The sequence below is a fragment of the Macrotis lagotis genome, chromosome 8, assembly GCF_037893015.1.
Source record: "Macrotis lagotis isolate mMagLag1 chromosome 8, bilby.v1.9.chrom.fasta, whole genome shotgun sequence".
Classification (NCBI taxonomy): Eukaryota; Metazoa; Chordata; class Mammalia; order Peramelemorphia; family Peramelidae; genus Macrotis; species Macrotis lagotis.
In genome coordinates this window covers 179,950,824-179,975,224 of record NC_133665.1, presented here as the reverse complement: position 1 = coordinate 179,975,224, position 24,401 = coordinate 179,950,824, and the positions used below count along the sequence as shown (strand labels likewise).

The 24,401-nt window shown below is 42.2% G+C and overlaps 1 protein-coding gene across 2 annotated transcripts; it reads right to left on the bottom strand.

Moving 5' to 3' along the window:
* Positions 1-284: 284 nt before the first annotated feature.
* RP9 (RP9 pre-mRNA splicing factor) lies at positions 285-22,788 on the bottom strand. Of its 2 annotated transcripts, XM_074198945.1 has the most exons (7): positions 22,516-22,583; positions 15,756-15,863; positions 12,256-12,286; positions 10,079-10,208; positions 9,548-9,639; positions 6,009-6,070; positions 285-1,324 (listed from the first exon to the last, which is right to left on the bottom strand). In XM_074198945.1, exons 2-7 carry the CDS (start codon positions 15,803-15,805, stop codon positions 1,123-1,125), a joined length of 567 nt encoding a protein of 188 aa, XP_074055046.1. In that variant the 5' UTR covers positions 15,806-15,863; positions 22,516-22,583; the 3' UTR covers positions 285-1,122. The 2 variants fall into 2 exon arrangements, with proteins under 2 accessions (XP_074055046.1, XP_074055045.1); XM_074198944.1 differs by lacking the exon at positions 15,756-15,863 and having other exon boundaries at positions 22,516-22,788.
* Between the last annotated feature and the right edge of the window lie 1,613 nt (positions 22,789-24,401).

Sequence of the window (24,401 nt, the reverse complement as noted above, 5' to 3'; positions counted from 1 at the left end):
ATTATAAGGAGGGTGGATTAAGGGAGGGATCAGTTCTAGGCCAAATCAATTATAAACATTTTTATAAGCTTTTTTGAGGTGGCAAAGAATAGGAATCTGAGGAGATGCTCATCCACTGGGGAATGATTGGACAAATTCTGGTATATGAACGAGGTAGAATATTATGGTGCTGTAAGAAATGATGAGGGGAATGGTTTAGAGAAATCAGGGAAGCCTCGTATGACCTAGTGCAGAGTCAAGTGAATAATTTATAAAAGGCTAACAACATGGTAAAGACAAACAACTTTGAAAGACTAAGAACTCTTCAGTTTAATAACCAACCACCATTCCATTAGACTGATGATGAAACAGGTGATGTATCTCCCAATACAGAGATGAATGATCAGGAGTGCAGAATGAGACAAATTATGGTAACATGGGAGTGTTTTTTGTTTTGCTTAAGTACATGTTTTTAATGAGTTTTATTTTTCTTTTGTTGCATTGGGGAGTAGGTTGGGATGGGAGGAAGAAAGGATTTTTTGCTGACTCAAAAAAATTCCAAAATATCTTCATAAAGCGGTTACTCTGGTGCTGTATCAAATTCCAAAATAAAATTATTACAATGGAGATGAAATGGTTCATAAAGTTGCCTCCTCTTTTCATGGGTCACCATTCTATTTCAACCCAGTTTCCTGTCAGCAGCAAGGATGGTCACTTCTAAGTCTGATTATTGAGTTTTCTCATTCAACATTTGATAGCACTCCCTGCAGCAGCTGAAGATCCAAGTCCATCAGCTTAGAGCCGTGCTAACCCTCTGCTTTCATCGGGGGATCTCTTGGAAATCCTCACAATACCGTCATATCTTGTGCTTGATTTTCTTCAAAAAAAAACTTATAAAAAACTACAGTAAACAGGGAAGATGACAATGAGAATCCCAAGTGTGGCATAAAGGCAACTCAGCCTCATGTTGAATGTCTCTCTGCTGGCTGCAAGGACAAATGGCCTCAGAAGTTGAACTAGCTAGACCTATTTCTTGTTCCTTTTTCTGTCAACTGAGGCCTTGCTGAGGCTACTTCTCCTTCAGAAACTCTGACATTCACTCTGTTTCTGGAGTAACGAGGTGGCTCAAAAGAAAATTACTTTTTAGTCAGAGTCTGAACTCTCATTTGACTTCGATTTGTGCTTTCTTTTCTTTTTCTTTTTTTTCTTCTTCTCCTTTTTCTTCTTCTTATGTTTCTCCTTCTTCTTCTTCCTCTTGTGCTTCTCCTTACATTCTGAGGAGCTGGAAGTGCTGCTATCTTCCTCTGAGGTGGAATCCTCCAGGAGCTTCTTTAACTGTTGTATCCTAAAGAAACAAAACTCGGGTTTAAAAAAACCAAGTCTTTCTGGAAGATGCAATTCATGCATCTCATACAATACCCTGAAATCACAGATCTCCATTCATATCCTTTATTTACAAAGCCAGGCTGAATCTTTGTTCTTATCGAAAAACAAAAACCAACCCCAAACTTTTCATAATACCAACTCACAAAAATGGAAACAAAGAGGGAAGTCTAAACACCAAATTTTCTGCTTACTTGGGAGTCTCTGCAAAGTAGCTAACTAAAGAAGGATATCACCATTAATTTTCAAATTAGCAATATTTTAAATTTTAGCCACTGGCTTAGGTCTTTATAACTCTAATTTGGGGCTTCTGGCCAAGATGACTACCTGGAGGGGGGACCCACCGCCTGGTTTCCAAAATCTATTCTAGCAAACCTTGAAGTTTGTATTCAGCTTGAATGATGACAAATTCACAGAGAAACTACAGTAAATACCGTGGAACTGACAGAAGCTCCTGGGGAACCAGGCATGAGATGGACACAGAGTCTCAAGAACACCCCAAAGTGGGCCTTTGGGGGTTCCAAGGAGCTGAAGGAGTGAGAGGAAGCAACATTCCAGGGCCCTGAATGACACTGGGATGGCCCACATCCTGTCCTGAGATGACAGAGAGGGCCTGGAAGATCCAGTCCTTTGAATTTCAAGAAGGTAGGTGGATGCACACCTGGAAGGGGGCCTACATTATCTAGGGCCCAGGAGACACAGGACAAGATCAACCAGGTCTAAACACCCCCATCCAACAAAGCCGCAGAGGGCAGAGTATGACTCAAACTCAAAACTCTGATTTAGGAAGGAAAGCTGCAAATAGGAGTAAATCAAAGAGAAATGACAAGTATAAAAACTATCCCAAATCTAGAGATTGACAGAAAGAAAATCATGAGTAGAATGGCAAGCAAAGAAAAAATGGATTGTCCAGAAATTATGCAAATAGAAGAAATGAAACAAGATTTTTTAAAAAAAGTTCTGTAGGAGAAAATTAGCCTTTTATTCTAAAGGCTTAATATAGAAAACAGCATATCCTAGTCAAGAAATGTAATCCCTTAAAACAAGAATAGACCAGATAGAAAGGAAGTTAAACAAATCAAAAGAATGGGGGGAGGGGAACCACAGGATAACTGATATTAAAAACTTGGAAAACAGGTCAAAGAGGGATAATTTAAGGATCAGCGTACTTCATAAAAACAATTCTTTTAAAAATGATCATTTTCTAATTACATGTAAAGAAAGGTTTCAACATTGATTTTTGTAAGATTTTGAGTTTCACATTTTTTCTGTCTCCCTCCTATCCTTTTCTCCCCCTCTCCTTCCCCTTCCCCATGACAGTGAGTAACCTGATATAGGTTTATATATGTACAATCAAGAAAACAATGATTCTTAAAAAAAAGATGTGAACACTGTATTTCAGGAGATCACAAATGAAAGCTGCTCAGATCTACTACAACCAGAGGACAAAGTTAAGAGAGAGAGAGAAAAGAGTCCAGAAAGGCAAAGTTCCAGCAGGTCGTTCAAAAATCTAGAACTCCCACACAAATTAAAAATATCAGAAGTAAGGAGGAGTTAGAGTACCAAGGAACCATGGTGAGGATCACAAAATACATGGAAGCTGCTTCTATAAATGAGAGATCTTGTTTTTGGTTTGTTTTTATTTATTTAAATCAATGGGGTTAAGTGACTTGCCCAAGGTCACACAGCCAGGCAATTATTAAGTGTCTGAGGCAGGATTTGAACCCAGGTCCTCCTAAATCCAGGGCCAGTGCTCTTGCCCCTTGAGAGAAGATCTTTTAATACAATATTCCAAAGAGACAGAAGCTTATAAGGAAGAACAACTTAGTCTGCAAAATTGAGTATAATTCTTCAGGGAAAAAAAATCTTTCATACAAGAGGTGACTTTGAAACATTTCTGATAAGACCAGGATGTCGTAAGAACTTTGAAATACAGACACAAGATTCAGAGAAACCTAAAAAGGTAAATTTATTTGAGCAACTGGAAGGAGCTGTATGATGAGCCAGTGTGAATCCTTTTTTTTTTTAGGTTTTTTTTTTGCAAGGCAAACAGGGTTAAGTGGCTTGACCAAGGCCACACAGCTAGGTAATTATTAAGTGTCTGAGGCCGGATTTGAACTCAGGTCCTCCTGACTCCAGGGCTGGTGCTTTATCCACTACGCCACCTAGCTGCCCCACCAGTGCTAATCTTCTAATAGGGAAAAGAAATAATTATAAATGTCACATCAAAGCTTTAATATATTCAACAGATACTGAGAGTTAAGAAAAGTAAAGGTCTTGTGTTTGGATTGGATCTGTTCAAAGTTCAGAAGAATGGAAAGAGAAGGAAAGGTGAGGAGAGAGTTGAAAGGAGGAAGAAGGGCTAGAGTTGACCCTTCCCATCAATGGGATACATGAGAGGAGTAGGCAACAGGTAACCCAGGATCTAGGAGGCTCTCAGACAATTGGGAAATGGCTTAATAAATCACTGCCCTTGAGCACAATGGAGTATTATTACTGTGCTGGAAGAAATGATGAAAGAGCTGATTTCAAAGAATATTGGGTAGTATGGATTTTTAAAATAAATTAAAAGGAAATTATTTTATTTGAGAGCACAACTTAAATCCTGGGTCTTTCAGGTGAAAAATAAATATACATGAAATAAAAGCCACAGGGAGGCTAGGTGGCGCAGTGGATAAAGCACCAGCCCTGGAGTCAGGAGGACCTGAGTTCAAATCTGGCCTCAGACACTTAATAATTACCTAGTTGTGTGGCCTTGGGCAAACCACTTAACCCCATTGCCTTGCAAAAAAAAGAAAAAAGAAATAAAAGCCACATCATATAAGTCAACTAATTACAACTAACTTTAAATCTCAAATCCATTTAAGAGGGGCGGCTAGGTGGCGCAGTGGATAAAGCACTGGCCCTGGAGTCAGGAGTACCTGGGTTCAAATCCAGCCTCAGACACTTAATAATTACCTAGCTGCGTGGCCTTGGGCAAGTCACTTAACCCCATTTGCCTTGCAAAAAACTAAAAAAAAAAACTAAATCCATTTAAGAGGCAGCTAAGTGATTGGAAGTGGACAGACCATTGGAACCAGGGCCAGTGAGACCTGAGTTCAAATTCAGCTTTGAACACTTGCTAGCTGTGTGACCCTGGGGAAGTCATCTGACTTCTGTCTTTCCTCTGTTTCCTCAGGGATAATAATAGCCTTTACCTCTCAGGCAGTTGGGAGGATCCAATGAGGTCATATTTGTAAACTGCCCTGAAATCTTAAAATGCTATATAGATTTTATTACTATCATCATTTGTATGGTTTAGATTTCACACATCCCCCATTAAGACAACCTTAGGGGCAGCTAGGTGGCGCAGTGGATAGAGCACCAGCCCTGTAGTCAGGAGGACCTGAGTTCAAATCTGGCCTCAGATACTTAATAATTACTCAGCTGTGTGGCCTTGGGTGAGTCACTTAACTCCACTTGCCTTGCAAAAAACTTAAAAAAAAGAAAGAAAAAAACCTCAAAATATTGGAAAGGACGAGGCTTTGCTGATCAAATCAGCTTCCTGGGGACTTTGCTCTTCAAGACTGATCCAAAGGACTCTTGGTTTGGGAGGGCCCTTCTCATTCTCTTCTTCCCCCCCCCCCTCCATTTTCTCTATACATTTTTATTTAGTTCATTAAATATTTCCCAATTACATATAATTTTAAAAATCTTTTTAAATTTTGAGTTCCAAATTCTCTCCCCCTCCTCTCCCTATTGAGGAAACCTTAACAATGTGATATTAATGATCCATGTGAAATCATACAAAACATTTCCAAATGTTGCAAAAAGCAAGAAAAATTAAGTAAGAAAATTTTGTCTTAATCTGTACTCAGACTTCATCAGTTCTCTCAGCAGATTAAATGTGACATCACAAGTCCTTTGGAATTGTCTTGGATCACTGCACGCTACTGATCGGAGTAGAAAAGTTTTTCACCATTGATCATTGTTAAAAAAATTGCTGTTGTGTGTTCTCACAATTCTCTGCTCACTTCCCTTTGCGGCAGTCACTGAAGCCTTCCCAAGTCTGCCTGAAACCATCCTACATGTCATTTCTTGCAGCACAAAAGCATTTCATCAGAATCACAAATCACAACTTATTCTGTCATTCCCCAATTGATGGCATCCCTTCAGTTTCCAATTTTTACCACCACAAAGAGCTGCTTCTAACTATTTCTGTCCATCTAGGCACTTTTTCCTATTTTTTCCCAATCTCTTTGGATTACAGACTGAGTTGTGGTATTGGGTCAAAGGTTGTTTGCAGTTGGGTGCCACCCACACTGCTGTGCCATCTATGCCGGTGTGCCCTCCCATGCTAGTGTGCCACCCACACCACTCTGCTGCCCCAGTTTATCTTTCTTTCTCCTGGTTCACTTAGTTGGGGAGGGGGGAAGCAGGAGTCCAGCAACAGTGACAACAAAAAAGAAGTGGGCATTGTCTGGTTTTTGAAGTTTCAAAGGGAACAGAAGCCAGTTTGGCAGAAAGCACAGAGCAGCGGGACAGCTTGGAAAGTAGCATAAAGTGGCAGTGTCCTCTTTGAACATTCTGCTTGTGTTTGGAAATGCAAAGTTCCATCCATCATCTGAAATGCCAAGCCAGCGTCCTTTTATTCGCAAGCGCCTTACCTCACGTCCTTCTCGTGACGCTTATTCTCCCTTATGATGTCATACATGGGATCTTCATGTGCCTTGAGGGACAGAGAAGAGCGATATTTCATGAGCCTGGGGTCCTTCCTGTTACTCTCAAGGAGAACCTGGGGCTTCCCTAGAGCCAGGGTGTCATGCCCCCTCCCTCCCCTGCCCCAGTGACCCCCAGCTTAATGGGGTGCAGGAGGAGCCCAGCACCAAGCTAGAGCCATTTGTACTTCTCCAGCTGGTTCAGTGGCATGGAACTCTCATCCTGGAGGCGGCTCAGAGCCATTCCCTGTCTCTGGCCACACCCAGCACTGAGACGGGCAGGGACCAACGGCCCAGGGTGGTCCTTAATGGGGAAAAAGCTGCATGTGTTATCAGCTCCCCCCCCCAAATAGTCATTAGTTTTTGCTGATTTTTTCTCCTTTTTTGGGAGGGGGGGAATAAATTCATTTTTCTAAGAATTGCCTCTTTGGGAGGGGCTAGAGAAATGGAGGGAACAATGTAGAAGTTAGAAGATATATTAAAAAAAATGATACAAATAAAATATATTTTAAAAATACTCAAATGTTTTGCTGAGTTAACTATTAGTGAGATCCTGGAATAAGACAAATCTCAATACACCCCCAAAGCAGCAATGAGATCAGTTAAGACATTCCCTACAAAACTATTGGTCCTAACAGGAAGTCTAAAGTGAGAAAGTGGGTTAGAAAAACAGACAAAGAAAGAATCCCACCATAAAAAAGTTATTATTGCTGACAAACTCAGAAGAAGAGAAAGACTAAAATATCTACTAGCAAAGCCTCAAAGAAAAAAACACTTGGGTACAAATTCAGCTTAGAATTCCTCAAAGAGATGAATCACAATTTTTTTTTAAAGTTTAAAAATATTTTCATAAGTGAAATTAAAACACTAGAGAAAAATTGAAAAAGAAACAGAAGAGTTAATAAAAAATGGGAAGGGAAATGAATAGCTTGGCACAAGAGATTCAAACTTTGAACAAAATCCTTGAAAATTAGACTGGATCCAACAGAAGTTAATATCTTCATGAGACAAGAAGAAATATTAAAACAAAATCAAATGGCTTAAAACAATAGAAAAAAAAAGTAAGCCATCTCATAGCAAAAATGACTAACCTGGAAAACAAATCAAGGTGAAAAAAATTTAAGAATTAATTGGACTACCTGAAAATCATATCCAAAAAAAAGATTTCTCAAAAATTTCAAGAGAAAACTGCCTAGATCTCTTAGAACCAGAGGACCAAGGAGAAACACACCTCCTATAAGAAACCCCAAAATGAAAACTTTCAGGAAGATGACAGTTAAAATTCCAAGTCAAAGAAAAATTATGGCAAGTAGCCACAAAAAAAAAAATTCAGGTGCTAAGAAGACATAGCAGCCCTCACCCTGAAGGACCACAGAGCACAGAATATGGCATCCTAGAAGGCAGAGGACAATAACCTCCCCAGCAAAACTGAGCAAAGTCCTTAAGGGCACAAATGGACACTCAATGAAATAGAGATTTCCTGATGAAAAGACCCGAATTTCATAGGAACTGAAATTCAAATTCAGGATTTAAGAGATACATAAATAGGTAAATATGAACCATCATAAGGGAGTCCACAAGGACTGATGGAATGTCCCTTTGTGCCCTTTGAAGCCTGTCTACCATTAGCAGTCAGAGTCTAATTAGACAGAAAGCCTGGGAGGGATGCTCTTGGAACTTGAAAATCTTAAAAGAAGAAAGGAAAGAGGGGATGAACATACAGTGGAGAAAAGGGAAAAGAAGGCGAGGGAAAATTATCTCCCATACTCGGGGTGCACAAGTAAAAGTCTCTACAAACAAGGAGGAAGGGAGAGAGGGGAAGCAGCTGAGCCCTAAACTCCTCTGAACAGGAAGAATACACACACACACACACACACACAAACACAGAGTTGGGGGAGGGAGAGAAGAATTATAAGGAGGGTAGATTAAGGAAAGGATCAGTTCTAGGCCAAATCAATTCTCATGATAAATATTTTTTAAAAATTTTTAAATTTATTTAAGGCATTGGGGTTAAGTGATGTGCCCAAAGTCACACAGCTAAGCAATTATTAAGTGTCTGAGGTCGGATTTGAACTCAGGTCCTCCTGACTCCCAAGGCTGGTGCTCTATCTACTGCACCACCTAGCTGCCCCTTGTTAAACATTTTTATAAGCTTTTTTTGAGGTGGCAAAGAATAGTAATCTGAGGAGGTGCCCATCAATTGGGGAATGACTGAACAAATTCTGGTATATGAATGAGGTAGAAAACTACTGTGCTATGAGAAATGATTAGGGGAATGTTTAAAGAAATCAGGGAAGCTGATTGCAGAGTGAACAGAAGTGAACAGAACCAGGAAAATAGTTTAAATGATAATACAGTAAAGACAAACAAACAACTTTGAAAGACTTAGGAACTGTTCACTTTAATGATCAAATTCCAGAAGCCACACTGCTGTATGTATGTATATGAATGTATATGTTTATATATATATGAATGTATATAGCTTGAAATTCAGATCACAGAATCAAACTCCTGTCTCCACCCTGACAACATCTGGCAGAAGTTAATAGATGTCATAATCACAGAATGAAAATTAAAGCAATTTGAGGTATTATTTCACACCCATCATACTGGTAATTGGAAAAAATTCACTCTGAAGACCATGACAGGAAGATAGGCATACAAATTCATTGCAGGTGCAATTTTGAATTTGCCAAACCATTCCATAAAACAATTTGGATTATGCAAGAGGAGTTACTAAGCTATTAATATACTTAGCCCAGGAATCCTGTCACAAGGCTTATAGCCCCATGAAAACAAGGCCAGCAAAATGTGACCTAAAGGTATAAAAATTCCTGAAGTGGCCCTATCAATAAAGCAAAAAGCATCAAACCTACTATTTGCCTACACTGAACTAACTAGAGAATATGAATGCAAAGAAGGATGAGCATGAGGAATAAAGAGAAACAGGATGAGATAATTATAGAGTAAAAACCAAAAAGGGACAAAAGAACAGTGACTACAATAACTTAAATGAAGACAAGGTTAAAAGGCAATAAAATTCAGGTCAGATACAGTGATTAATGTAGATTCCCTTTTCAAAATGTTAAAAGAACAGTTAGACAATTACCAAAGTGAAAAGCGACATAGCCTAAGTTGCAGTGACTACTGGGGGTTCACTTAATTGTTTTGGGGGACAACATTTTGTAGGCCATAACTGTAAATACAGTTTCAGCAGGAAGTTAACCTCAGACAAGTTATCGTGCAGGTGTTTCATCAATAGTCAGTTTCTGGGGCGGCTAGGTGGCGCAGTGGATAAAGCACTGGCCCTGGAGTCAGGAGTACCTGGGTTCAAATCTGGTCTCAGACACTTAATCATTACTTAGCTGTGTGGCCTTGGGCAAGCCACTTAACCCCATTTGCCTTGCAAAAACCTAAAAAAAATAAAATAAAATAAAAAATAGTCAGTTTCTACAAAAGGCATCTTGAAATGATAATTTTGTACTTACTACTCTGAATTGTTCTAATTTCTGATTGCCTTTGATAAAGAATGGACATTCTTTGTCTCCTGTTCTGTGTCCATACCGTTTACAGCGCCAGCCTAGAAGACAGTAAAAACCCCCACATCAGTGACACAAGGTGGAGGAGTCGCATCAAGTGCAGCCAACTGCCATGCCCCAGTGCCCTTCCACTTTGAGATGGCTCTAATGAGTCCAGAGTCTTTCCTTAAGAGAAGTCTAACCTTGCTTTACCACATCTTCCATGCCTCCTTCTTATGACAGTCTCCTGGGGGCAGACAGAACAAATCCACAACACAACACTTCAAACACTTGAAGAGTGCTACCCTCTTCAAGTCCCCTTTCTTCCACCTGGCCCAAGTCTTTTCTTATCAAAGCTGAATATTTCTAGTTGCTTTTTTTGAGAAAGTGAGCTAGGCCAAACTAGGTATTCTAAGAAGCTTCTCTGATGTTAAGAAAATTACCCATGTATGGGAAAAACATAAATGATTCTGAATAATTAGAAAGACAGAGATTACGTACATTGCATCACCTTGACTTCTTTCCCCAGGGGCATCCAGAGTCCTTTAGTTGGTGCATGCGCCAGAAATTCTCTGGCATGTTCATTGCCCGGTACATCTGGTATACAGTCTTCTGGCTTGGTCTCATCTTCCTAAATAAAGGAAAAAAAAATCTGTAAACAAAAAACCAAAAGTACCCATCTTTTCTTAAGTTGTTTTAGAGCACGTCTCATTATCCCCTTGATGTGAAATGAGAGGAAAAAATCCCTCCCACATTATTATCTTTTTCAGGTGCAGGCAAATTATACCATTAGAACAGAGAAGAAAAACACTAGAAAAAATTAAACCTCAGGAAAATATATTGATTTAAAAAAAATAATCTATGTACTTTCAACAAAGTCACAATTGAGGCAGAAAAGAAAATTCCCAGAAAACAAACTAGAATATGTGTATAGACTGTGTATAGACTTTGCATTTCATTTGTTGATCTGTGTACATGCTGTTTTATCTCCTCAGTGAAATAGAAAATTCTTTTAATTAGGAATGATTTCATGATTTTGCTATTTAATCTCCAGAATTTAGTACATCTTTTTGGGGGTTTTGCAAGGCAATGGAGTTAAGTGACTTGCCCAAGGTCCCATAGTTAGGAAATTATTGAGTGACTGAATCTGGATTTGAACTCAGATCCTCCTGACCCTAGGGTCGATGTTCTATCCACTGCACCACCTAGCTGCCTCCTGAATTTAGTACTTCCTACATATGGTCAATGATTAATAAGTGTTTCTTGACATTAACTGGACTTCTTTATAATTAGACTATTCAACCATGAAACAAACTTTTCAAGAGATAATGATCTTCCCATGATTTTTAAAGAAAGGATTTAAATGGTCATTTGTTTGAAACATGGTAGAAAGGATTTTTTTCATGGGGAAGAATATTTTCCATGTGCCTTCTAACTCTTAAGGCACTCAAACCTAGCTAGGGAGACTAGCCTGTATAATAAAATACCAAAATGTGCAGCACAGTCAACATGAGAAGATATGGTCTATAAAATAAGTGCAACCAATCAGTAAGGAGGAGGGTGATATAAAATGCAAGGGGAGTTTGAGCCAACCCTTTAATCTGTCAATTAGAAATTCTTGGCCTCTATGAGTAAATTTTAGAGAGTCTATGAATTTGGTAAGGTAAAAAATGAAATCTCTAATATAATTGGTTTCCTTTGAAATCCTACTTTTTTATTTATTATTATTTTTTTTTATGTTTTTGCAAGGCAAATGTGGTTAAGTGGTTTGCCCAAGGCCACACAGTTAGGTAATTATTAAATGCCTGAGGCCAGATTTGGACCCAGGTCCTCCTGACTCCAGGACCAGTGCTCTATCCACTGTGCCACCTAGCCGCCACTCCTACTTCTTTTTTTAAATAAATTTAAAGAAGGGTCCCTGGGTTTCAGCAAATTTGCCAAAGCTGTCTGAGACATTAAAAAGTTCTACTTTGAGCCCTACCCTGGATCCATTCACAAAATACTTTGGAAAAAATAAGTGACAGCAGAGAAACAGTGGTAGCAAAAGTACCTTAAGAATCAGAATGTTAGGGGCAGCTAGGTGGCACAGTGGATAGAGCACTGGCCCTGGAGTCAAGAGGACCTGAATTCAAATTTGACCGCAGACACTTAATGATTACCTAGCTGTGTGGCCTTGGGCAAGCCACTTAACCCCACTGCCCAGCAAAAACTAAAAAGAATCAGTATGTTAACATCATGTGATGATCAACCAGGATGGACTTGTTCATCTCCAAAGCACAATAATCGAAGACAATTCTAAAGAACTTGTGATGGAAAATACTATCCACACCCAGAGAGGAAAGCTTACTATTTAAAATTTTTAAAATTTGTTTTATGTAGTATGTTTTTTCCCCACTCATGATTTTTCCTTCCCTTTGTAATTCTTTTTCACAACATGATTAATATGGACATATGTTTAACATTTATTAGATTGCATTTTGTCAGGGAAGGGGGAAGGGAGAAAAATGTGAAACTCAAAACTTTACAAAAATGATTGTTGAAAGCTATCTTTGCAAGTAATTGAAAAAAATGAAATATTTAAAAAAAAAGAATCATGCCATCTTATAATTATCTGATTTTACAAAAGTTTATTCAAAATGCAATTCTTTTTAATGATGTTTATAAACAGCCATACTCACCTTGATAAGTCCAGGAGGAGGTTTTTCATAACTGGGAGAGGAAGGAAGAAAGAGATCATCAATCACATTAATATACCAAATGATGGTCTAATTTTGATTACTATTAGACAAGAGAAAAATAAGGCCGAAAAAAGTTTGTGATCGGACCTAAATTAAAAAATTAATTCCATTGTTATAATACAGTTCTTTCTAGCCATTACTAGGAAGGTCAGCCAAGCACATATGGGATCAGAAAAAGGGGAAAGGACTTCAGGAGTCTATCTAATACAAGTGGAAGTGAAGCAAACTGGAAGGAAGAAATTTATTAGCTGAATGACTCTGAGAAAGTCTGAACCATCCTGAGCCTGTTTTCTCATTTGAAAAATAATGAAAGCCTAAAAGAGACTTAACTACAATTGATAAAATGAGACATTAAAATACTTTGCAAAGCTTTAAGGCACTGTAAAAAGTGGCTGTTATTATTTTACAAGAGATCCTTAACTGTCAGGTTGTATAGGAGATGCGATGTTGTGCAGGGGTATTCTGAGAAGAAATGGTTCTCGACAGGGGGCATGCCCTCAGCCCTGGCTGTGTCTATCACAAACACATGCTGGCTCCTCTGGGGGGAGAGTCAAGACCATGGGTCGGCCTTAAGAGCAGCAAGCCCGGGTCTGAGCACTTCCCTAGACATCTACTAGCTGGGTGATCGGGGCAGGTGAAGGTCAAAGTCTACAAGCTGCTGGGGGTCACCCAGGCAGTCATCCCCAGCAGGAGAGGGAAAGAAAGATGGAAGAGAATTGACTGACAAACTTTTATAATCCATGGGGGCGATGGAGCCACCACGCTTCGGCTCTTACATGGCAAAGCCCCAGATATATGCATGTTGGAGGTGTATATGTGTGAGTGTGAGTGTGTGTAAATGTTGTGTGCGTGTATAAATCAAGTAGATTAATGATAATAAACAGAAGAGAAGGAGGAGCTGGATTAGCTTCAGAAGTGGATCGGTTTTTCATTTGTGTCTAACTCTTGCTGTTCCATCTGGGGACAAATCCTTCTCCAGCTCATTTTACAGATGAGGAAATTGAGGCAAATAGGGCTGAGTGACTCTCCCAGGGTCACACAATATGAGTCTGAGGCTGTATTTGAACTCGGGAAGATGAGTCTTCCTGGCTCCAGGCCCCGCAGTTTGTCCATCGCACCAGCTGGTGGCCCTTCAGGGAATTCTGAAACTTGAATGATTAAAAAATAAACCCCATTATTATTCATCTTAAAAATTTTTTTTACGTTTATAAAAATCCATCATTCTTTCTTTCAGGTTTTGTAACCTTCACTGACAAAGGAAGATAAACAAAGCCCTTGTAATAAATGTCATAGTCAGGTTGCATAAATCCCTGGGCCCAGGGTCTGTCACCTCTCTGTCAGGGGTGAGGCACCTTTTGGTCAGTCTTTCAAGTTCAGTGTCCATGTCTTGGTCAGCACTGATTTTTGTACAGTGACTCTTCTCCCTCCCCCTCCGATCTCTCTGGTGTCATTCCAGCACCAGCCGCGGCACTAGACGCCTCCAGCAGTTCTGTTCAGCCTTACTTTAATTTCTCTACTATGGTTTTTTTTTCTCTCTGCAGGAGTGGAAGAATGATTCCAGCGTTATGATTTTTGTTTTCGGAGAAGGGAAGCCAAGTCCAGAGTAAGAGTTAAAGATCACAAAGTCTCAGCCCCAGATTTTGAAGAGGAAGGATCCCTACACTGGACAGATTTTTTAAAAGGCCTAAAGAGGTTCAATAGTTACCAGTCAGGATTCAAATCTATGACCCTACAAAGCTGGCAGAAGATCAGTCACTTGATCCATTAATAAGCCCTTGTATTTGGGCTTTTCTTTTGGGAGGGTGGGGGTGAGGAGAGGCAGAGAAGGAGCAAAAAATTTGTCATTTTCAAATCTAGTTTTCTAATATTAACATTGAGAAAGACTGTGATATTAAATATAAATAGCTTCTCACCTAAAGAAGTTGATAAGCTAAGAAAAACAGATGTGATTGACTTCCAAGGGACAGCTGCTGCTAGGCTTGACTTTGCCCCTTGCTTGAGCCAGCCCCCATAGAGTCCAAAACAATGTTTGCCTTCCCTATAGGAAAAGTTTTAAAATTAATTTGTAAACTTAATTAAAAAATCCATAAGGCTTGAAAGAAGTACCTGTGTGCAGCCTGTCCTGGGTTAGATTTTGGTTTTTTGGATGGAATTATTTCATAAAAGCCTTTCCAGAGTTTTATATATTCCTCATACATGCCTATTGAAGAGTATTACGGTATTTCATTTAATAAACGGTTTCATTTCATTCAATTTATGCTGCTGTGAAAATATTGTGAATAGTTCATTTAAAATGTGATCCTTCGGGGTGGCTAGGTGGCACAGTGGATAGAGCACCAGCCCTGGAGTCAGGAGGACCTGAGTTCAAATGTGACCTTAGACATTTAATAATTACCTGGCTGTGTGGCCTTGGGCAAGTCACTTCATCCCATTGCCTTGCAAAAAAAAAAAGATAAAATGTGATCCTTCCACGCAAGTTGTGGATATGAAGTCTAGGCTGCTTCATTTGCCATATAATTGGAGGGAGATTACCAAGTGCTCCAATATTGGAAACTGGACTAAAAAAAGACTTCCTATAGAAGGTAGGATTTGAGTTGGGACTTAAAGGAAGCCGAGAAGTCAGGAAAGAGAGATGAGGAGGGAATGCAGTGAATCAGAAGACTGAGTATTTGTGGAAAGAACAGCAAGGAGGTGAATGGATCAAACAATACTTAGGGGGTCCAAGAGGAGGGGGAGAAAAGGAAGGAAGTGAGGTGGAAGAAGATTGCAAAGCTAGGGCCAGTTTATGAAATGCAATTAGAGGATTTTACATATGATAACACCAGGGTGATGGGGTGACATGATCAGATCTGTACTTTGACACCTGAATGGCCACTGGAGTAGAATGAGGAGGCAACCAAGGGGGTGGCAGTGTCAGGGGGAGAGAATGGCAAGAAAGCAAGAGATGTTCTGAAGATAGGACTGAAGTATATTAGGTAGTTGGAGATTCAAATCTGGGGATCAGTTGAGAAGTTAGGGCTGGACAAGTAGATTTGAGAATGATTAGCACAGAGATAATCACTTAAACCATGGGAACTGATGAGAAAATCAAATGAAATAGTATAGGGGTAGAGGAAAAGCAGACTCGGGGAACAGATATGGATAAAAACCTAGCAAAGGAGACTGAGAAGGATCAGTCAGGTAAGCAGAAGGAGAACCAGGATAAAGGAATGTCATGAAACTCTAAAGAAACAAAACCATCAAGGAGAACAGGGTGATAGGCAGTATTAAAGGCTTCAGAAAGATGATGATAAGGTCAAGAAAGCATAATGATAAGATGACACTATGCAATTAAGTTTCTGAAACCCAACAGGCTTAAACAAGATATTAATTATGGAAACTGAGAAATGCATAAATTGATTATGAAGATCTCCCAGAGAAGTTTAACTAATGCAAATTACCAAAAAGAAGAGGCCCACAGGTCCAAGAAACCACTTGATCTTGTTGTCATTCAGAGACACGGCAGCCAAAGACTAGTCATTCAACAAACATTCATGCTATACTCAGCTCTGGGAATACAAAAAAAGGTAAAAGAAGCTGAGTGTACTACTTCTAGTACATTAAAGGAAGGTCACAGTGCAAGGAGTACATATAACCGTTCAAAAGATTAAAAATCACCTAAGGGAAAAAACGCAATGAGGACAGGTTATTGGAAGGAAGGCCACATTTACACATGAAAGTAGCCATATAACACATACATGTGAAACGAGCTCTCCTGGCATTTCTGAGGTCATCTGTTTCCATGGGTAATGAAAATAGCATCACTGCATTCATTTCTATCTTCTTAGTATCTATCCCAATGTACTAAGTGAAAGATCAGGGAGAGAATAGCAGCTAGACCAGAGGGTATATGGAAAGAACCAGTTAGCGGGCCTGAGTTCAAATCCAGTCTCTCATATGTACCATTAGTCACTTGACCAGCTAAACTGCAATTTCCATCTTTGTAAAATGAGCTAAAAAATGTTCTGCTCCAAATGCTTACAAAGAGAAATTCCTGCTGGAGTCAACAATATTCTAAAGGTAGCTAGGAATAGGAATCACAGGATTTAGTGATTCAATCCCCTTTTCAGGTAAAATAAACAAGATGCTCCTATTTCTAGATGACATTTATGGAGTCAATGAACAAAGGCCTGGATTTGGAGTCTGAGGGCTTTAATTCAAGTCCAGTCTCCTACTTTATCTACGACCTTGGTCAGTCACAACTAGGGTCCCCCTCCAACACAAAACCCCCACGTCCACAGGGAAAGAAGTCTAATGAGTGTGAGGAGGCTTCAGGATGGCACCATCAGTAGATCACCTGCAGGAAGAGCATGGATGGAGAGAGAGGACCAGGCCATGCCAAACAATTACAGCCTGAGTGCTCAGCACAAAAGAGTCAGAGAAGAGCAGGGGTCTACAGTATAAAAACAGCAACAAGAGTAAGCTGAGGAGGAGAGGAAGTGAATGAACCACGCTGTGCAGGGCTGCAGGTAACAATCCATGCTGATGGAATGGGAAGCTGTTTCATCATTTTCTAGAAAGAAAGGTGCCTAGCACTTCAAACTTGTAAGAATGTTCCTCTTTTTAAAAAGTCAATTTGTGTCATGATAAAAAAAGGTTTTCCATTTTCCAATAATCTACAATTAATAAACAGGAAAAGATTATAATAAAAATATATGTTTTGCATGATCTGATTTCTGGATGGGGACACAACAAAAAAGTACACATTTATTTTCCTGGTTATACTTGTTTGTTTGTTTTTTTAAATCAGGGGAGACAAATCTTTTAAAACCATTTCTTTTTTTTTCATTGATTATTTATTTAATATGCTCATTTTGTACAAATAATGTTTTTATACATTAATAAAATATTCTTGTTTAAGAATAAACAAAGTACCCCCCACCCCCCATAAATATAGACTCGCATGAGCGATAAAGTAAAGGGGAGAGAAAAAAATTAAAATTAAAAAATAATAATAATAATAATAATTGTAGGTATGGCCAGGTGGCGCAATGGACGGAGCACCAGCCCTGGAGCCACGAGCACCCGAGCCCACATCCAGCCCTATACACCCAACAATCACCCAGTCGTGTGACATGCAAGCCACCCAAACCCCACTGCCCTGCAAAAACCAAATAAAAGGAAAAAAAGACCCCAAATAAAATAGCAATAATAGTAGGGGTGGCTGGGTGGTAGACAGAGCATAAACATTTTAATATTTGATTTCTTGAACTTACAATCTTTTTCTTTATCTTCCTTAATATTTCTCTTGTTCAGATTGTAGTCCACAATTAATTGTAAGGTAAGAGACAAGAAACACTTCTGGCTATTAAAGAAGTCCCTTTTGATTTCTGCAGAGTGGAATCTCTTTTAGAATGGTCTTTCAATTAAGCATTTCAAACTAAACCCAGATGTGCACATGTCTTTCTTTTTAATCAAGCAAATACAAATGGCATAAGGGCAATTTCCTAAATCTCCCCGCTCATTATGATTTGATATGTCTAATTCGATTGACATGAACTGCACAGAAAAAGTACTTGATTTATTCCTGTAAACCCAGGATGAGACAAGGCCGTTTTGGACAGGTCAACCTGTGGGAGATTCTTTTCTGAACCCTAAATGCCTTAACAACTATGCTTCATAAAGTGCTGCCCCAGAGTCGACTCTTCATACTCTCAGAAATATAAGAAGTCTGGCACCAACAGCCCTTGTGCCAGATGTTGACACGGAAGAGGTCCACTTCCTCCCTACATCTAATCCCACTGTTCTCCTACCCTATGCCACTTACCTGAGATGGAAGGGCCAGACTCTGGAGGGGCAAGCCATCTCTCTCCTCACTGATCACACTGTGTGTGTCCTTTGAGGAGCTGCCTACCTACCTCAAACAAATTTGCACTGGGTCCAATCATGGCTAGTCACAAAGGGGCCCAATCTACCACAAATGTATTGCTTGACTTGCAAAATCATCTTGTGATGACTGTGAAGTCTACTGGTCTATACATTGGGCAAAATATAATTTAAAAAAAATACTTGGTTCCTATCTGACAAAATATTAAAAATGCAGGTATACACACAGTAAAGGAAAATGTTTTCACAGAATCTAAAAGTTAGAGGGGCCCCAAAGCTGATCTAGTCTAACTCCCTCTACAATATATCCAAATGAGCAGGAATAGCCTTTGTTTGGAGGTCTTCAGTAAGGTAAAGAGATGAGAGAATAAAGATTTGAGTAAGAATTGTGTTGTATGAGTGGAGGGAAGGGAACAGAGATGAGAGATATAATATAGACTGGACATGTAAACTATATGGGCTGAATGGAAAGGAAAACTTGAGGAGGCTACCAAGGCTGCCAACCTGGGTAACTGGGAAAATGTGGTGCCCTGACAGTAATAGGTCAGGTCCTAAGAGAGGAGAGAAGGGTTGGAGGGAGGGTGGGGATAATGTGTTCTGTTTTGGACAGACTGATTTTGAGATGCTTAAAAGGTAACCAATTCAAGGTATCCAAAAGATAACTGGCTAAGCCAAGAATGACAAACAGGAGAGGTTAGGGCTGGATATACAGATCTGGGAGGCATCTGTACAGACATAATAACCCATGAAGTTATTGAGGCCCAGGACAGAACCCTGAGGGGCACCCACCGAGAATGGGCATGATGAGTGATGAGCCAGTAGAAGAAACCGAGCAGCTGGAAGAAAAGCAAGAGAAAAGAGTGTCATGAAAACCAAGAAAAGAGACAAGATCTAGAAGGAGAAGGTGATGAGCCAAGGTCCAGAGAAAGAGGTATAGATCGGGCAATTCAGAGAATTTTGGAGAGGGCTGAGGGACTGAAGACCTCAGAAGCCAGTGGGCAGAAGGTCTCCAAAAAAGGAGCAAGATAGGATGGTAGTAGCTAGGTGGAAGCATGGGTAAAGCAGTGGTTTTCCAAGTGTAAAACATACAGTTATTTCTATTAAATCTCATTTTATAGATCAACCCAGTATTATCTAGCAAGGTATTTCAGATTTCTCAGCTCAACCCTCTGGTCCGTCCACAAACTTGATACTACATATTTATCCAAATCACTGGAAAAAAATGTTCTCATTCACACAGAGACAAACAAGCACTGCTGCCTAAAAGCATGACTTCAAAGCTGGTTTTCTTTGGGGACATTCAAGTTAGGACTTCTAAAATGTTAATGCTCTCTGTTCTTTAAATCACTTTACTAACATTTCCATATGTAAAAAAAAAAAAAAAGAAAAGGTCTTGTTATGTTTTTAGAAGTAAAATTTAACAAGACAGGGAAAAAAGTCCCCTCTGAAGGTTTCTGTTTTCTTCTCTGTATTTTTTAACGTTGCATTGATGCATTTCTCTTCATTTTGGGGGAATTTCATGATCTTTGTCTCTCTGCTCCCATAAGAGCTCTTCCTTTGTAGCCAATGAAAATAGACAAGAAAAGCAAACTGATATATTAGTTTTACCTGAAAGTCAATGTTTTATCTTTACTGCTGATGCAGTCCTCTGCTAAGAGGTAAGAAGCAGGGTTTTATTATTAGTCTTCTGGAGTTCTGCCTGGTCACTGTACTGATCACAATTGTGAATTCTTTCAAAATTCTGTTTTTCATTATTTTGGTCATTATGTAAATTCTGGTTCTGCTCACTTCCAGTATATTCCAGTGTTTGGTAAGCGTATCAAAAGTACCAGTGTAGAAGTATTTTAAAGATTTTCAGACCTAGGAGAATTTAATTTCCAATTTCATTTCTTATAATAACATCACAATTCCAGGTTGTCATCGATCAATGCTTTTATAAGGCAGGAAAGGGTTGGGATGGATGCTTTTTCCCTTTCTCTCTCTCTCTGAATTCTTTGGGCAGAAAATTCCATACTGAATATTTCACTCCATTACTGCTCATTTTCTCAAAATGCAATAAAAATCATGAAGTTTGTGGGTAAATGTGAATATTCTTCCTTGAAAATAACCACTTCTCTTTTTGGCTGCTAGGTGGCGCAGGGAGTCAGGAAGACCTGAGTTCAAATACAAGTCCCAGACACTAGCTATGTGTTGTGGGGCAAGGCCTGTGTGCCTCAGTTTCCTTATCTGTACAAGAGCTGGAGAAGACAGGTACTCTGCTCTAGCATCTTTGCCAAGAAAACCCGCCATGGGGTCACAGGGGCTCAGACATGACTCAATGGCAACAACAAATACATGAATGTGCCATCCTAACCTAGGGCAAGCACCCCTTGCCAAGTCCACAGGATAGAGGAGGCAGCACATGCCACCTTCCTACACAGCCAGGGATTACAAGGTCAGAAAGATGGTCAAATTCTATGTTCTTCAAACTTTGAGAAGCTCAAAAAATTTTTAAAAGAAAAGAAACTATGTGCCAGATTGTGAATATTTTTGCCTAAAATTCCAAGAAAAGAAGCTCAAATCCTTATGAATTCATATCTGAGAAAACTTAGAACACACATGTCTATTCTCAACCACTTCTGCCTGTCTGGCACAGTGAGTAAGCTGGGGAATTGGGGTGCATCTGTGGTAATCTCCCATAATTGTGAGTTAGCAGAAGCCTCCCTACCTGGCCACATGGAGGACAGGACTGGGATTTCATGAAGGAATCTGAGAGAAAAGGGACTGGAGACCCAGCTGGGTCTTCCCTCTCAGACCAGCCAAGCCCCAAATCTTCTAACACAGGAAGATGGAGATGGTCCAGGAATCAGGCCAGGGAGGGAGGGGTGGGTGAGTCTCCACGGAGCAGGGGAAATGAGAGGGAGTCAAAAAGTAAGGAAGATTCAGAAAGACAAATGTCAGGCAATACAAGAGAAAACTTAAAAGGCAAAAAGTTGGAAAGAAATGAATGTTTGATTAAAAACCTTCGTTCATAAGCAGAAACAGAAAAACAAACCAAAAAATGTTAAAATAAAAAAAGAACGCAAGAGAATCAGTAAAACAGAAGGATGAATAGAATCTCAGAGAAATAAAAATCTTCTGCGCAAGTCTTATAAATGAACCAGGACTAGTCAGTAAAAGAGACAAGAGATTGTAAGACAGATGCAGTTAAAAAGAGGCAAATGGAATAGCAGAACCTCCAGAATGGTTCAAAAGAAAAAGGCATTCTTTTGGGGGGGAGAGGTAATCAAGGTTAAGTGACTTGCCCAGGGTCACACAGAAATGTCCGAGGTGGGATTTGAACTCAGGTCGTCCTGACTCCAGGGTCAATGCTGTTTCCTAACTTTGCTGATTCAAAGTACACTTTTAAAAGAACTAGGAATGAATGTAAGCTGAAACACAAAATAAAAAAATACATTGAGAATTAAGCAATATTGGGGCGGCTAGGTGGCGCAGTGGATAGAGCATGGGCCCTGGAGTCAGGAGGACCTGGGTTCAAATCCAGCCTCAGACACTTAATAATCACCTCGCTGTGTGACCTTGGCCACCTTAACCCCATTGCCTTGGAAAAAAAAAGAGAGAGAATTAGGCAATATAAACAACCAAGTACGGAAAATTGTATAGTTATTCCTCAAAATTACAAATTGGCAGCGAGAACAGATCTGGGAAACATACTTTTAGGGCAGAAAAATGTAGGAAAGATGCAAAAGGCCGTGGGGCTAGCGAGCTAGCCGGGTCCTGTCCAGCAGAGGGTTTGGCGCCAAGACTGGGAGGGCAGCGGAGGCTGCGGGAAGCCAGTGCGGGCACTCGTGCCACACGCCACACAAGGCCTCACAGGGCGCCCAGGGATGGGGGTGCCCGGGGGCCCACGGGGGCGCCAAGGCCCGTCCACAGGGGTGGGCTCTTTGGGTGCTCTGGCCAGGGCCCGGTGGGAGGGGGCCCTGCCCCCTTCTGTTACTTTTGCAGGGCGCCTCGCCCAGGGCCACCAGGCCGGGCTCCGCGCACGCGCCAGCCAGCCGCCCCTCCCCCTTCCCTGGCGGGCCCCGCCCCCGACGCCTGGAGACGGCGGCGCGCCGGGCCGGGGGCGGGGCCTCTGGGGCCCCGCCCCCACGCGGCCTCTTCCCGGGCTGCCTGGGGGAGGGGAGGTCACCGGAAGTCCTTCCGGCGCCTCGCGCTCTCCGCGCGACCTCTGACCCGGCTCGGGCCGGGCGGGGGCGGGGGCACGGGGGAGGGCCCTCGGGGCGGCGCGCCCGCCCCTCCCCCTGCGCGGCGGCGCGGCCCGGCCGGGCCCGCGGGGGGCGGGGCGGCGCCACTCACAAGGACTCGAGGTGCTGCAGCTGCCGCCGCTGCTGGGCGTCCCGCCGGCGCCGCTTCTGCTCCTGGCGCCGCTGCTGCTCCAGCTCGGCCGGCTCCCGGGCCCGCTTGGGGGGCGGAGGCATGGCGGGCCGGGCGGGCCGGGCGGGCCGGCGGGGGGGAGGAGGAGGAGGAGGAGGACGAAGGCGCGCTCACTTCCTCCCGCGGCCCCGCCCCGCCGCGCTCCGGCCCCGCCCGCTCCCCGCCCCCCCCCCCCCCGGCCTGCCCTGACGCCTGCGCCGCGCTGCCGGGGCGGGGGCGGGGGCGGCCGGAGGTCACGAGGCTCCGCCGGGGGAGGGGCCTCCCCGAGGCCCGGCCCGACCTCCGACCTCCGACCTCTGCCCTCCCAGTCACCAACGGCTCCCGCCCGGGGCGCCGCCCTCCTCCCTCCCTCCCTCCCCACTCTTCCTCATCCGGGAACCTGCGTCCTCCCCGGGCCCAGAGGCGGGCCAGGGCCGGACTCCCGGGCCGGACTCCCGGGCCGCCCCGCTCAGCTCCTCCTGAGGCCCAGATGCCCACGTGGCCCCGGAGCCTCGGGCTCATTCCTTGCCCTTCGGGGCCGCCCCGGCGCACGTGCGCCGCCTGCGCGATGCCCAGCGCCCCCAGCCCAGCTCACCCAGCCCAGCGCCCCCAGCCCAGCTCGCCTAGCCCAGCCCGCCCAGTGCCCCCAGCCCAGCCCAGCGCCCCCAGCCCGGCTCGCCCAGCCCAGCCCGGCTCGCCCAGCCCAGCCCGCCCAGCGCCCCCAGCCCAGCTCAGCCCGCCCAGCTCGCCCAGTCCAGCCCAGCTCGCCCAGCCCAGTGCCCCCAGCCCAGCTCGCCCAGCCCAGCCCCACGTCTCAGTGCTGCCTCTGCGCTTCGGGCGCCGCGGGCCCTAACAAGCAGCACGCGGCCGCGCATGTCCTGGCTCCGGCCGCCTCTGCCCTTGGCTGGAACTCAGCACCAGAATCTGCCGCTGCTTCTTCTCCCTCTGCCAAGGAGGTAGTAGCACTAGTTGCCAACATCGTAGTTGGCTTTTTTAATCTTTTACCCTCCTCAAGAGGCTTCTTAACTCTTCACTTCCAACTTCAGAGTCATAGCCACTGAGTATCTCTCCCGGCAACTTTAATTCAGTTGTTCCATGTTCCAGCTTGCTCCTTGGCCCAGAAGGAGACAAGCAGGGTGAACTGATATTTCCATTTTTTTTATTCTAGAATGGTTTTATTTATTTTGAGTTTTACAACTTTTCTCCCAATCTCACTTCTCTCCCCCACCCCCCACAATAGGCAGTTTGCTCGTCTTTACATCATTCACATAGTAAGAATTGATCCAAGTTGAATATGATGAGAGAGAAATCATATCCTTACGGAAGAAACATATAGTATGAGATACAACAATTACATAATAAGACAACATTTTTTTTAAATAAAGGTAATAGTCCTTAGTCTTTGTTCAGACTCCTCAATTCTTTCTCAAAATACAGATGGCATTCTCCATCACAGACACCCCCAAATTGTGCTTGATTGCTGCCCTGTTGGTATAAGCAAGTTCATTAAGGTTGATCATCACGCCCATGTTGCTGTTAGGCTGTGTATTGTTCTGGTTCTGCTCATCTCACTCAGCATCAGTTCATGCAAATCCCTCCTGGCTTCTCTGAATTCCCATCCCTCCTGGTTTCTAACAGAACACTAGTATTCCATGACATACATAGACCAGTTTGTTAAGCCATTCCCCAATTGAAGGACTTTCCCTCAGTTTTCATTTCTTTGCCACCACAAACAGTGCTGCTATGAACATTTTTCTACAAGTGATGTTTTTACCCTTTTTTCATCATCTCTTCAGAATATAGGCCCAGTAGTGGTATTGCTGGATCAA

Bases quoted from the DNA above. Each gene is read 5' to 3' on its own strand.
- RP9 (XM_074198944.1), bottom strand. From the start codon at position 22,637: ATGCCTCCGCCCCCCAAGCGGGCCCGGGAGCCGGCCGAGCTGGAGCAG. The intron at 12,287-22,515 runs GTGAGTGGCGCC...TTCCTCTCCCAG, and splicing joins CTGCAGCACCTCGAGTCCTT to TTATGAAAAACCTCCTCCTG. The intron at 10,209-12,255 runs GTGAGTATGGCT...TCCTTTATTTAG, and splicing joins CTCCTCCTGGACTTATCAAG to GAAGATGAGACCAAGCCAGA.